Source organism: Zootoca vivipara, chromosome 9, assembly GCF_965207765.1.
Source record: "Zootoca vivipara chromosome 9, rZooViv2.hap1.1, whole genome shotgun sequence".
Lineage (NCBI taxonomy): Eukaryota > Metazoa > Chordata > Lepidosauria > Squamata > Lacertidae > Zootoca > Zootoca vivipara.
The window spans coordinates 49,408,538-49,423,871 of NC_142592.1; the positions used below are offsets into that span (position 1 = coordinate 49,408,538).

Consider the following 15,334-nt stretch of genomic DNA (forward strand, 5'->3'; position numbering starts at 1 on the left):
CAGTATATTTCATCTTGCGTAAGTGAAAGCGCCTCTGTGTTTTGGAATTGTTAGATTCTGCAAATAGGGTGCCAACATATCAAAACGACTAGGTGGAAAATAATAATATAATGGACAAAATTTCCTTACTACTTAAGTTGAATTGATCCAGCTTCATAAACTGTGGTTTGAGGTTTGATTGTTCTAAACAAAAAGGGGAGTTAAGGGGTGAGTGCGTAGCAGAGTTTGATCCAGGAATGCCTTTCACCGGGGTGGGGAACCTGCAGCTCGCCAGAGTTTGTTGGACTCCTGTGCCCATCAGCCCCACCCAGCATTGCCAGTGGTGAGGATGATGGGCATTGTAGTCTAGCAACATTTGGAAAGTCACAGGTTCCCCCACCCCTGCCCTGGAGCCAAAAGGCTTGCTTACTCATACGGCCTATGACAAGACAGATTTTTACATTTCCATAACTCATTTGGCATGAATAGACTCAGGTGGTTGTGAGAATTTGTTTCTCTCTTGCCTTTGTGTTCGAAACAAACCACTGCTAAAATTAACTGGAGCGTGTCAAATTTTGACAAAACAGCTAATGAGTGATTGTTCCAGGGAGAGACTAGATTGATTCCCTTCACAGTAGACCGTGATTTATTGTAATGTCTGAACATGGCCACTATGTGAACAACTTCCTTTTGTCAGTTATGAGCTTTCCGCTTTGTTGAATAAACATCTTAGATTAGAAGAAAAGAAGAAGAAGAAGAAAGACTTTTTCTCCACCTGCACCATTCATAATTTGATAATCAATTTTTTACCACTTGGTAGCTCTCCTTGTTAAACTGTAGTCATTTGCTTAATTTGGGATCCATTTGGGGAATATGCTTTTATCAGTACAGGTGTTTTGTTTGTTGGGACTTGGAACCACTGAGAAAACCCAGGAAAAGGTCGAGCTTTGTCTTATTCAGGGTAACTTTATGCATGCTTCCATAGCGGTGAGGATGAAGAGGATAAGAGACAGGGAAATCCTGTGTCCTTAATACAGCCTTCCTGCGTGCAGTGGAAACTTCTGCGAAACATTGCATAAATATATTGGAGGGGACGGCATGACATTGTTGTTCTCCTAAATAAATGTGAGGCTGCTTGATGGCAGCTTTGCAATCTGTAGCATTTCCACAGCATTATTTTTGGAGAGTGCTTGCTGGTATCCATAACTCTACCTCCGTCTCAACAACTACCGAGGCCACCCTTTCATCGGTTTGCCCAGATGATGCTCTGGAAGGGCTGAGATTTATCGGATTTTCCCCATGACAGACCTCATGAGTCAGATTTAGAGCTATCGGGTGGCGCATGAATTCAAACCATCAACGGCCTTAAAATGTCACAAGCGTGACAGCTGGGCCTATGTTTGCTGTGAGAATGGGATGGGTAAACGGGACAAATGTCTGAAAGGAAAGAGGAAAGGTCAGGTTTTTTTTTTAAAAAAAGAAAGAAACGATTTTGGGGTTGGGGTTCATTTATGTTAAATAAATGTAATATAAATGCAGCTGAATAGCATTTGTTAAAAAAAATCTGGCAGTATACTGCTATAAAGCATTAAATGCAGGGTGTGGAATTTTTCCCAGCCTGAGGATCACTTTCCACCGTGGGCCTCTATCCACTTTCCCCATGTCATGTGTGATTTTATAAACTTCCGTCTAACTCATCTCTTGCCTTTTATCTAAACTGAAAACTCCTAAATGCTGCAACCTTTCCAAATAGGGAATCATTCCCTCATAAGGAGCTGCAGTTTTTTTTGGGAAAGTCAGATGGACAGGAAAGTGAAGATTGCATTTAAGCTGGGCAAAAATTAATTTATTGCATGGATATATTTCAAATATTAAAAATGCACTTGGGTTGGTTGCCCCCCACCCCTGCTACTGATGCCCAGTGGAATTTCATAGCCTCTGATAGTGATGTATTTTGGCACATACACAAAATGGGTGCACACGGGCAACTAAGCAAAGTATATAAATGAATATTCTTCTGTGCAATTACCCTTTAAATCCCAGAGGCTGCATGTATCTTTTGCTTTCTAACCTTGGTTCAATTCTGGTCCTATGAGCAGCTATCAACACAACTTTTGCAAATACTTACATAGTGAGCAGTTGCCCACCTTCCCTCATTTGCTCAGTGCTGCTGTGACTCTTGATTCTCTGCTTATGCATATTGCAGCTTTAAAGGGCTACTGCTTATAGCAGGGGTCCCCAGACTACGGCCCGGGGGCCACATACGGCCCCCGAGGCTCTTTTATGCGGTCCCCGGGGACCCCCGCTGCCCGCTCTTACCGGCGCGGTTGCCGACTTCCGACCCAGGAAAGCGACGGAAATAGCTTGTGCGCACGAGCAAGCGTCATTTCCGGTGTACTTCCGGGTCGGAGGAGGCTTCTGCACATGCGCACAAGCTATTTCCGGCCAGAAATAGCGTTTGCGCATGGGCGCGCCCAGCCCCCGCGCGTGCTCCCCCACCCTCCGGCCCACCACGCAATCGGCGCGACGGGCATCCGGCCCAAAGCCGGGTAAGTTTGGGGACCCCTGGCTTATAGCCCATTAAGATCGACAGATAAGGTGAGGGACTCTGAACCCCATTTACATACACCTCAGTGCAGTCCAGCAGGTCAATGCTCTGCTGGGAGGTCGTGCAATCCAGCTGCTCTGTGGTAGGGTGTGTGTTTTTCACTTGGAGCCCAAATTAGCCACTTAGGAGTTTGCCTGGGACTAACTTTACTCGCCTGAAGTGAGGAGCAAGTTGCAATGCTGCCTTTAACACGCCTACACATGGCTAAGCTTTCAGATCTCACCTTGGGACCAGTGTAGCTTTTTTACTTTTTTTCTGTTGACCACTTGCCTCAGTAAGTACATCTGAAGATTGCTTTCTTTGAATAAAAAAAGCCCGTTGCCCTTTGTGAGCCACATTTGCTGTTTGACGTTGTGCCTAGCACACCAACCTTTTGCCTCCCCCTGATCTAGCCCATTATGAAAGCTGATATCTAGACTTAACTGGTGGCAAGTGTTAAAAATAGCAAGCAGATCAAACAGTTCCCCAGTAATAAATGACCTTAGCGGTGGATTGGAAATCTTGGCTGAGGATTCGGAGAAGACCCACAAATGGATTAGTTCTGGAGCGTTTTTGAATCTCAGATTTCTAGTTCCTTTAAGCCATTTCAGAAATGTGTATTGGCGAACACATAGATAAACAAACAACTGATGGGCAGCTTCATTTCAGGATATGGTATAGTATCTTAAAAATGACATTCGATGCAAATGGTATTTTCAGTTTAAGGAGACTGGATGTTACAGGATCGTGAAGTTGGTTTATTTTTATTTATTTCAAAAAACAAGAAGTCCTAGATTCACTGTCCATGGATTGTAGGGTAAATAATTTCTAGGACTCTAGCTGCATTCAGACATAATTACTGGGGTTCAGTTGCAAAACAAGTCCTGTGCTTATGGACTTTCTCCTACCCCTCACTTTCTTCTCTTCTTGTGCTTGGCTTACTTGACCATTTCGTGCTTTGATCAAACCATAGTTTATCGTTTTATCTGAACCAGCAAACAGTGGTTTGAGCAAGCCTTCCAAACAACAAACCAGCATCAAACTGTGACTTGCAATCCTGATTTGGAGTCTTAACTTCAACTGTCGTGATTTGTATGTAATAGCAAACTACAGTTTAAGCAAATTAGGAATTTATGAAGCCAGGGATTACTATAGCACAGGAGCTGTTATCATTGTTTGGATGATAGAAGTTACGTCTGAATACAATTTCTCTTTCTAGCTAACCCTTGTTGGTTTTCATCTGTTTTATCTACCTAACTTTTAGTGTGTTATGGGGGAACAGGTACTGGCTTTTCCTGAGAAAGGTAGAAGCTGCCATATGCTGAAGAGAGCTAGCGTGAAAAAATGGATCAAGTGTTAGACTGAGAAGACCTGGGTTAAATCATGAAATTTATGGATTTATGAGAATCTCTCTCTTAGCCTAACCTTCCTTATGGGTTGAATTTGAGGATTAGAATGGGATAGCTTGCATATACTACCCAGGGCTTCTTGAAGAAGAGGCAGGCTACAGATGTGGTGGTAATAATCTGGGTCCGTAATGATGTGGAACCAACTGGATGATGCACACATGATTCTGCAACAAAAAGGCTTGTTTGTTTATGGCCTCATAGCATAAGGTTATCGGAGCTGTTTACAATATATCAGTATGAAAACAATAATGGGACACTTGGACTACATTGGTTATTTAAAAGGCTTAGGTGACCTAGTGCTGGAAAGAAGACAAAGATGGCGCCAGGTGACCTTCCCTGTGAAGGCTGTTCCATAACTAGGGTGCCTCCACCAAAAAGGCCCTCTCTTTGGTGGTGACCCACTTCACTTTATTCAGTTGTTGTTTAGTCGTTTAGTCGTGTCCGACTCTTCATGACCCCATGGACCATAGCACGCCAGGCACTCCTGTCTTGCACTGCCTCCCGCAGTTTGGTCAAACTCATGTTAGTAGCTTCGAGAACACTGTCCAACCATCTTGTCCTCTGACGTCCCCTTCTCCTAGTGCCCTCAATCTTTCCCAACATCAGGGTCTTTTCCAAGGATTCTTCTCTTCTCATGAGGTGGCCAAAGTATTGGAGCCTCAGCTTCACAATCTGTCCTTCCAGTGAGCACCCAGGGTTGATTTCCTTCAGAATGGAGAGGTTTGATCTTCTTGCAGTCCATGGGACTCTCAAGAGTCTTCTCCAGCACCATAATTCAAAAGCATCAATTCTTCGGCGATCAGCCTTCTTTATGGTCCAGCTCTCACTTCCATACATCACTACTGGGAAAACCATAGCTTTAACTATATGGACCTTTGTAGGCAAGGTGAAGTCTCTGCTTTTTAAGATGCTGTCTAGGTTTGTCATTGCTTTTCTCCCAAGAAGCAGGCGTCTTTTAATTTCGTGACTGCTGTCACCATCTGCAGTGATCAAGGAGCCCAAGAAAGTAAAATCTCTCACTGCCTCCATTTCTTCCCCTTCTATTTGCCAGGAGGTGATGGGACCAGTGGCCATGATCTTGGTTTTTTTGATGTTGAGCTTCAGACCATATTTTGCGCTCTCCTCTTTCACCCTCATTAAAAGGTTCTTTAATTCCTCCTCACTTTCTGCCATCAAGGTTGTGTCATCTGCATATCGGAGGTTGTTGATATTTCTTCCGGCAATCTTAATTCCGGCTTGGGATTCATCTAGTCCAGCCTTTCGCATGATGAATTCTGCATATAAGTTAAATAAGCAGGGAGACAATATACAACCTTGTCGTACTCCTTTCCCAATTTTGAACCAATCAGTTGTTCCATATCCAGTTCTAACTGTAGCTTCTTGTCCCACATAGAGATTTCTCAGGAGACAGATGAGGTGATCAGGCACTCCCATTTCTTTAAGAACTTGCCATAGTTTGCTGTGGTCGACACAGTCAAAGGCTTTTGCATAGTCAATGAAGCAGAAGTAGACGTTTTTCTGGAACTCTCTAGCTTTCTCCATAATCCAGCGCATGTTTGCTATTTGGTCTCTGGTTCCTCTGCCCCTTCGAAATCCAGCTTGCACTTCTGGGAGTTCTCGGTCCACATACTGCCTAAGCCTGCCTTGTAGAATTTTAAGCATAACCTTGCTAGTGTGTGAAATGAGCGCAATTGTGCGGTAGTTGGAGCATTCTTTGGCACTGCCCTTCTTTGGAATTGGGATGTAGACTGATCTCCTCCAATCCTCTGGCCATTGCTGAGTTTTCCAAACTTGCTGGCATATTGGGTGTAGCACCTTAACAGCATCATCTTTTAAAATTTTAAATAGTTCAGCTGGAATATCATCACTTCCACTGGCCTTGTTATTAGCAGTGCTTTCTAAGGGCCTTAGAAAGCACTTTATTCAGTGGGGGCCTCCAAAGAACATCTTAAGATTCAGCTAGGTACGTATGGAAGACGATGGCTTTAAAGGTTTAAAGCAGCGCTTTAGATTGGGCCCAGAAACAGACTGGAAGCCATTGTGGAGTCATCCTCCTCAGGTTCCTCCAATGCACCTTACGTTGACATTATGTGTAAACCGAGTATGCTCAGTCCACAGGGTTCCCCCTGCCCTGTAAAGATTTTTGCACTTCCACAAACCTTGAGGTCTCACTGAGCGTGGGAATACCTTCCTGTTGTGCAAGTTTATATATATAGTATCAGGATCAGCACATGGAGAACTCAGATTGCTATAATGTATAATGTTCAATTGTTAGTCTTTCTTTGAGAAATGTTCCCTTTTGATTCCCAGGTGCAGTTCCCTTGTGAATGATACCTTTTTATGTTTCACTTGGATTACAGTTTTGTATTGAATTCTCTGCTCTCCCACCTACCTCTTCTAACTTACGGCAAGAATATTGTGCTGTCAATGAGTCATGCAAAAAGCAAACAAACCACATTTCATTTGTGGGTACGTGCCAGGATTGGAATATTGGTTTCTCCTTTGTAGTTGCAGCTTTATTCGGAAGCTGGCGTAGCTCTCTTGCAACTGAATAACCCTAAGGATTTCCAAGAGCTGAACAACCAAGCTAAGAAGAACATGACTATAGAAGGGAAAGAACTGACACTTAACCCTGCTTATTTATTATGGGATCTCAGTGCCATCAGCCAGGTAGGAATCATTCTCTGGTGTATGGGCATGCTATTATGGCAAAGCTTCATGAGATTTAGGTAACGGATGACAATGACAGAGAATTGGCAGCAATTTGAAAACTGTATTCCACACAGCAGGCGTAGTCAGTGTGATGCCCTCCAGATGATGCCAGACCACAACGCCTGTCATCCCACACTAGTTACTGCTGGCCTTCTTTTGCAGGCTTCTGGCCTTTGCTCACTGAGGGAAGCGACATGTAATAGTTGTGGAATAGAGTTACACAGACCTTAATGATGGCAGTAGCAGCAATGCAAGACAGTTAACAAGATGTGACACTTTAAATCCTTTACTGCTGATATCTTAAAACTTACTGTAGATGTGAGAGCCTGAATGGAAAATGGTGGAGGACACCCCCACAACCCCCCCCCCACAACCTTTTAATTTCCTCAACCCTTATGTATTTAGCTGTGAAAACACATGCCCCCTCTGCCCTGAAATTATCTCTCTTTAGGCAAAGCACCACATGAATCCGTCTTTGGTGTTTTTAATTGAATAATGGCAGCTTTTAGACGCAAATGTCGCTCTCATTCTGTCAGTATAGTTGTGTGTCACTGTCTTTAATAGTCTAAACAGGATGAAGATGTTTCAGCCAGCCGTTTTGAAGACAATGAAGAGCTACGGTATTCACTGCGGTCAATAGAGAGGCATGCTCCCTGGGTACGGCATATCTTCATAGCCACCAACGGGCAGATTCCTTCCTGGCTTAATTTGGATAATCCCCGGATATCTATAGTAACTCATCAGGTAAAAAGTGTCTGACTCTGTTATCTGGGAACTCTTGCCCTAAATGGCATCATTAAGAAGTGTGGGATATACAGGCATATTCATGTGAAGTTTTCTTCGCTGCAATTGCACCCTACACGTGAAACGCTGACTTGAAATGTTGCATCCAAATGACATTTGGAAAGCATTTTGAAACCTCTCATGAGATCCCCCCCAAAATAATATTTCCTTTTATTGTTCTAGGAGATATTTCAGAATTTGAGTCACCTACCCACTTTTAGTTCTCCTGCCATTGAAAGCCACATTCATCGTATTTCAGGTCTGTCCCAGAAGTTCATTTATTTAAATGATGATGTGATGTTTGGAAAGGATGTGTGGCCTGATGATTTCTTTAGTCACTCCAAGGGTCAAAAGGTAAGCCACCACAAAATAATTTTATGTATGCAATTTGAGAGATCAGACAGCTTTCATCATTTAGGAGATGCCTAGTTTGATTTTGCTTTCACCAAGCTTGACAATAACAGAGGTGACTAATATGAGAACAAAACTTAAGAATGGTGAGGTTAATAAGCCAGAATATGCACAAGCCATGTGCTCTTGCAAGTAGCCCTTTCACTGCTCTTTCTGTGTGAGCAGCAAAACAAAGCAGGAAGCCAGTTAATCATTACATTTATGAGGGGTTTGCAAGTTTGGCTTGTTTAGAAACCATTAACTATATTTCCTGGTTTGTGTGTAATGGGCAGCTGTGGTTCATTTTGTGTGTTTCGTATGATGGAGCTCATGCATGTTGTGGTTTATTAAACCAAGTTTTGATGGTACAAATGCAATCAGTTTGGTTTTCCAGGGGTAACTGACCAGAATATTTAAAGCAACATTTTGGGTTGCGGAGATGGGGGTAAAGGTGCATTTTGCAATGAGTAATCTCTACTGGATATATTAAATCTCAAAGCTCTTAGTGTAAAAACACAAAAATATCTAAAAATGATTAACTATGTAATAATTATTTACTTAGATTCTGTTTCCCTAGTCCAAAATATCCATCTATTTGCAACTAGGGCGCCAAGTATTTCTGTATCGCTGCTGGCAAGTATTTTGAAGAGTGACCCTGTGAATAATACATGATTTATGCACCCTTTATAAGTGATGCAGTATGTACAGTGGTACCTCTACTTACGAATAACTCTACTTACGAATGTTTCTACTTACGAATGGAGCTCCGTCCGCCATCTTGGATGCAGTTTAGATAGGATTTTTTCTACTTACGAATTTTTAGATAGGGTTGCTTCGACTTACGAATTTTTTCTCTCAATGTATTCCTATGGGATTCGACTTACAATTTTTTCTGACTTACAAATGTGTGTTTGGAACGCATTAAATTCGTAAGTAGAGGTACCACTGTATGTGCTTTGTACTTGGGTGTTTGAGCCAGAATTCAGAAAGCATTGTGAGAAAGTCTCACTGAGGATCAGCTTGATGCTTCTTGGCCACATCCTGGGAAGCATCTGCTTCCCTTTGTGCTTCAAGACTTGGGCGGTGATATCCATTTGTGGCAGCTCACTCACACAACAACCATTCCACCAGCGCAGGGATGTGGAAACTCTTGGCTCGTAGGCCAAATTTGACCCAGCAGGTTTGCCCTGTGAGGCCATTGCTCTCAAACTTCCCACACCTGACACCTGAACTTTTGTTATTGGAGCAAGGTACAATCCCACCACTCGTCAGCTGGCGACAATGGGAGTGCATTTTGCTCCAGGAGCATGAAGTTGTTTGCATTGAAACCGCTGCTAAAGCAAAGGGGGAAAGCTCCATTCTAGCAGCTGTTTCAGTGTAAGCTTTGACAGGTGGGCAGGGCAGCCTGCCTGTCAATCATCTGACATCACAATGGCACCAGGTGATTGACTGCCCCAGCTACCTGTGAAAGTTGGCCCAAAGATCTGCCCTCCATGAGGCAGAAAGCTTCCTCATCCCTTGCCTACCAAGACTCTTGCTCTTAGTGTACTGCAACAAATGAGTGTCTTGCCCTTGAGAAAGACGCTGTGCAGTTCCTGCTATTATTATACTTTGTGACAGTTGTACATTACTGTTTTCACTAACGCTAGCACAACAACATCAGCTCTCTAATTTCAGGTGCTAATGTTCCAGTGGATCTCACTCTTAATAAGTATTTGTCTCCTCGTCTGAGTGCTATTGAAAAGGACGTGTCGCCATGAGAAAATAGCGACACATCAAATAATGTGATTTAATGTCCCTTTCCCTTTTGTATGCCTTCACAGATTTATGTCACTTGAGCAGTATGGCTAAAAGGAAAAGCTGGAGAGTTTACAGGTGAAACTCGGAAAATTAGAATATCGTCGAAAAGTGCATTTATTTCAGTAATGCAACTTATTATTTTTTAATTTTTACAAAGGCTTTCTTTTGGAAATTCCACAGTAATAAAACAAATAGTTACAATAATACGAAAATAAACATCGCTATTACATTTCATTAATTACATTCCATTTATAATTGACCCGCCTAAAGACAAATAATCACAATTACAACAAATAAAGGCATGTCATGTATCTATCTCATATATTGGTTTCACCTTTTAAGTTGCATTACTGAAATAAATGCACTTTTTGACAATATTTTAATTTTCCGAGTTTCACCTGTATATCTCTAAAGAAGGGATATTGTATAGATTGAAAATATTCTGAAAATAGAAAGAAGAGGATGGAGAATCAATATTTTTATTTTTGGCAAATATATAGCAGGTTGACATCCTTGGAAAGGCAGATAGTCAGATAAAAGTAAAGCAGGTTAGTTTAGCTTTAAATTATCTGTTTTCATTAATCTAATAACTAGTATTGTTGGGCAGCAATTGAGGCTGAATGTCAGTTAACTTCTTTGGTCCCCAAGAAACTTCCCGTGCACCTTTAGAGTACAAACATAGGAATTGCAAATCAGTTTGCCTGTGTAGAAGTGAGTTTAAATACGTTTCTAGGAGCTGTGAGAATAAAGTAGTTTTGTCTCCATTATCAGGTTTACTTGACTTGGCCTGTTCCAAACTGTGCCGAAGGATGCCCTGGTTCGTGGATCAAAGATGGCTACTGTGACAAAGCCTGTAACAATTCTGCTTGTGATTGGGATGGTGGTGATTGCATTGGTAAGGAAGGCATGAGTACTGAGACCTGGCTTTTTGCATTTCAGAAGTTCGGAGACTGTGATATATTATTTTGCAAATGTGAAGAGATTATCTCTTCGGAGTGTATTCTTGCAGACTCTTGGGTAGCTCTAGATGTAAGCTCACATTTGAAAAAGCCATTTGCTTTCACAATGCACTCTTTTCTCGGCAATAAATCGCAATACCTTGGGTTTCGAACGCTGCGGGTTGCACGTTTTCAGGTTGCGGACTGCGCCGAATCCGGAAGTACCGGAATGGGTTACTTCCGGGGTTTGATGCTCACACATGTGCAGAAGCGCCAAATTGCGTCATGCCCGTGCACAGATGCGGCAATGCAGGTTGCAAACGCTGTGGGTTGTGAACATGCCTCCCGCATGGATCACGTTCGCAATCCGAGATAGGACTGTAGTGAGCAGCATTGACCCTGAGTGTCTTCTGTGTAAAGGAAAAGGGGGCACTGGATATAATCACACTTTTCGAGTATGTCACCGTGTGAAAAATGTTCTTTTTTTGCAAGTCAGGTGGCTGATGCTTTTCTAGGTGGAATATAGCATTCCTAACCTTAGGATAGATTATTGTCTTTTGACAACAGAGATTCAGTGGTGGTTAGCCCCATAATTCTGCTCCAGATTTTGTCTCCCTGCCTCCCTGTACTGTTTTTTAGCATAATTTGTTGGCTAGGCTTGAGCATCCCTGCTTTCCATAAGAGATGCATACCTCCCCTCTCTCATGCTCGCAAAATTGATAACCTTAAGGATGTATTGGTTTCCTGTATAAAGTATCCTTTAATTTAAAGCATACAGAAGTGGGTCATGAATTAAGAACCATGCTGGGGTCTGTTTTCAGAAAGCAAATGCTTAACCAACTCTTAACTTGTACACTTGAAGCTTTTTTAAAAGCAGCAGTGAGCAATTTTCTACACTCTGTTTCTCTTTTTCTTTTATAGGTAGTAGTATCGGTAACCGTTACGGTGCAGGTGGTGGAGCTGGTGTTGGTGTCGGGAATGTCGCTCCCTGGCAGTTTGGTGCAGGAATAAGTGGAGTTTCTTACTGCAACCAAGGCTGCGCAAACTCATGGCTGGCTGATAAATTCTGCGACCAGGCATGCAACGTCCTTTCTTGTGGATTTGACGCTGGTGACTGTGGACAAGGTATGTTAAAACAAATGGAGTCCTCGTAGCCTTTTGGCTCTTCCATACTGTTTAATGTATGTCTGGTGTGGTCATTCGGTCTAGATTGATGGAAGGGAGTTGCTAGATTTAACTGTACTTTGAATACATTTGAGAGGGAGGGGGGAAAGAGAGAGAGAGAGAGAGTCTGCCCAATGTCCATCCAGTTATGAACTCATAACTGTTAGAGATTCATTCCCTGTGTTTGCATTCATGGGATTGTTGTCAGTTGGCATCAGTCGCTGTGATGTTCAGGCTGGAGAAACCCTTTGAAGCTCCCGAACGATCTACCAGGAGGGAGAGAACATGCCAGTCGGGCATGTGTCTCTGCCAGGGTCCTACTCGCGAGTAAGAGATCCTAACAATAACATCATGTCCAAATTAGTCCAGTGTAAGAGAGAAAGAAGGGGAAAACAAATGCCCAGTATTAATATGTATGGACTAGCGCCTCTAAATCTTTCCTTCATACTTAAATGTTTAGTTCTACCTTGGCTGTAAAGAGTTATTGAAGGCAGACCTAATGCTTGAAAGGCACACTTAGACTTTATTTTTAAAAATATATTCATTTGTTCATTTATGCCATTTATCTATTTGCACAGACTAGGTGGAGCTGTACCTTTATGAATATTTTGAATTAAACTTTTAACTCTTTCTATTCCTTCAATCCATCTCAAACCATTATTTATTTTAAGATGTTGCAGTATATTTTGGTTTTGTTTCATTTTCTTATGTGTATCATTATTTAGTATATATTATTTGTAGTTTGGTTAGTTTGTTGTATTCTTCTATGATTTTCTGTGTTATATTGGCTTGACACCAAATCAGTTATCGTGTATGTTACCATTATGGAAATTCCAATTCTGATGTTTTAGAACTCTTTATTTTGGAAAAGTGATGTTTGTTGATCTTAATGTTAAAAAATCAATAACAATTATTTAAATAATAATTATTAATAATAATAATAATATAATAACTGCAAGCATTGTGTGGTCACCTTGGAGGAAGGGCAGCATGAAAATGTAGGTGATACAAATAATTATCTGGAAATCATGTGATGTTTTATATAGTTTTAAATTGTATTTTTATTGTGTGTTTGATATGTGACTTGTAAACCACTTTAGGGAGAAATTTTCTTTAAAAGCAATATGCAAATAAGCCATATAAGTAAACACATTTATGTTTTTCCAGATCGCTTTGATGAGCTGTACAAAGTGACTCTTCAAAAGAACCAGACTCATTATGTCATTCCAAAAGGCGAATATTTGCCCTTTTTCAGTTTTGCTGGAATAGCCAAGAAAGGGCTTGATGGCGCCTATGGTGATAACCCAATAATCCGCCATGCTTCCATCGCTAACAAATGGAAGACCATCCACCTGATAATGCACAGTGGAATGAATGCAACTGTGATCCACTTCAATCTTACATTTCAAGGTAAAGAGGATGAAGAGTTCAAGATGCAGATCACCCTGGAAGTTGATACAAGAGAAGAGCCAAAAATGAACACAACGTCTACCCAGAAACCTGAAGGGGATGCAAAAGCTGCAACTTTGGTGCCAGAAGCTGAAATGATATTTGAGGATATCCCTGAAGAAGAACGTTTCCCGAGAATTAGAAGCCACCCAAATGGAACAACAGAGAATCTGGAAGGGGACATAGTAATTCAACTGCTTAACATTTCTGCCCTTCCGGAAGATGTGAGGCTGGCCCTACAGAACCTAGATTTGCAGCTAGCCATTGGTGACATCACTCAGAAAGGGTACAATCTGTCTAAGGCAGCTCTCCTGAAATCCTTTGGGATGGTACCAGCAACAACGAGGGCTGCGTCAAACAATTCCCAGAAGATAAGGGGAAAAGAAGTAGTTGACGGCTTGGAAAATGGGAAGAATCGCACGATTTGGCAGAAACCTGACCAAGATGCCGGGGATGGCAGAAGAGATGTTGAAAGAAGAATGCACGATACCTTTCTGCTGGAGTTCAAACCTGTAAATACTACTCCAGTGGCTATGAAGGTGAACAGCCGTTTCCCACTAAGACACAGCTCTGTGTTAAAATCTAAACCTGTACCTTTAACCCAGAATAAGGGTGAGCGACTTGAATCTCCAGAGAAAATCCTAAATGTCCTTGTACAGAAAGAAGCTCAGAAGACAAAAGAAATAAGGGAAGGTAAAACTGCAGGGAGAAAAAAGGAAGAGGCAGATGCCAAGGAAGATGTAGCCGAAAGTCAAGGCTTGCCACGAAGGAAATTGCAGCATTACACTGGAAATTACCGAGGCTTTTTGCCGTGGGAGAAGCATAAATACTTCCAAGACCTTCTTGATGTGAGTATATCAAATGGGTAGGATAGTGTCAAGCAAGGAGGATTAAAATAAAATATAAATGTTTACAGTGGGACCTCGATTTAGGAATTTAATCCGTTCCGAATGCACACTCGTAGGTCGAAAACTTCGTAAGTCGAGTTTCCCATAGGAATGCATTGGAGACAGAAAAATTCGTAAGTCGAGGAAACCGCATCTAAAAACTCATAAGTCGAGGAAACAGCATCTAGCCGCAAACGGGTTTTCCGTTCGGATGTCGAAAAAATCGTAAGCGCACGGCCACTTTTTCCGCTCGTAACTCGAAAACGTCGGATGTCGAATAGCTCGTAAGTCGATGTCCCACTGTATTTAAAATGCTGGCATAGCACAGTGGCTCAGAAAATGAGCTGAGTATGCAGAGGTCAACTGAAACTCGCTTTGCCATAAACTCATTTGGTGATGCTTTCTGAGCCTCAACTCCCTACCAACCCCTCCCACTGCAGATATAGTGAATGAAGTCAATATTCCTATTGATTTCATATGCTATTCTATATTGAAGAAGCTTTTATCTTGCTTTTTGTCCACCAGTTGGAGACAAAAAAACTGGCAATGTGAGCATCTTAACCACATCAACAGTGTACAAATTCTCTCTCTCTCTCTCTCTCTCTCTCTCTCACACACACACACACACACACACACACGACAACCAGTACTGCATAAGAAAGCAGGGACACAGGTGGTGCTGTGGGTTAAACCACTGAGCCTAGGGCTTGCTGATTAGAAGGTCGGCGGTTTGAATCCCTGCAACGGGGTGAGCTCCCGTTGCTCGGTCCCACCTCTCGCCAACCTGGCAGTTCAAAAGCACGTCAAAGTGCAAATACAGTAGATAAATAGGTACCGCTCTGGCGGTAAGGTAAATGGTGTTCCATGCGCTGCTTTGGTTCGCCAGAAGCGACTTTGTCATGTTGGCCACATGACCCGGAAGCTGTATGCTGTCTCCCTCAGCCAATAAAGCGAGATGAGCACCGCAACCCCAGAGTCGTCCACGACTGGACCTAATGGTCAGGGGTCTCTTTACCTTTACCTTTACCCATCAGCTGACATCACACGTTATGTCCACAGATTGACAGGTGGATGTGGGTTCAGGGTAGTGGCTCTCATGGGTTAAATGACTGATGGGGTAAGATTAGAAACCACTGGGGGGCATCCCTGGTTTAGAGCAACTGTATAAGAAAACTTTATAAGGGAACAGCATTAAATACACATCAAACTAAAAACTTAAAGCTGAAAGCCTTCTTA

General features: G+C 42.2%; 1 protein-coding gene across 1 annotated transcript in view; it reads left to right on the forward strand.

Annotated features, from left to right (window-relative positions):
• Positions 1-15,334, forward strand: part of GNPTAB (N-acetylglucosamine-1-phosphate transferase subunits alpha and beta) — a 51,948-nt gene that overhangs the window by 22,751 nt on the left and 13,863 nt on the right. The window contains exons 8-13 of the mRNA XM_035126756.3: positions 6,484-6,645; positions 7,252-7,431; positions 7,654-7,824; positions 10,432-10,555; positions 11,520-11,723; positions 12,930-14,059. Of these exons, the coding sequence (XP_034982647.2) occupies positions 6,484-6,645; positions 7,252-7,431; positions 7,654-7,824; positions 10,432-10,555; positions 11,520-11,723; positions 12,930-14,059 (1,971 nt within the window). The remainder of the gene's footprint in view (positions 1-6,483; positions 6,646-7,251; positions 7,432-7,653; positions 7,825-10,431; positions 10,556-11,519; positions 11,724-12,929; positions 14,060-15,334) is intronic.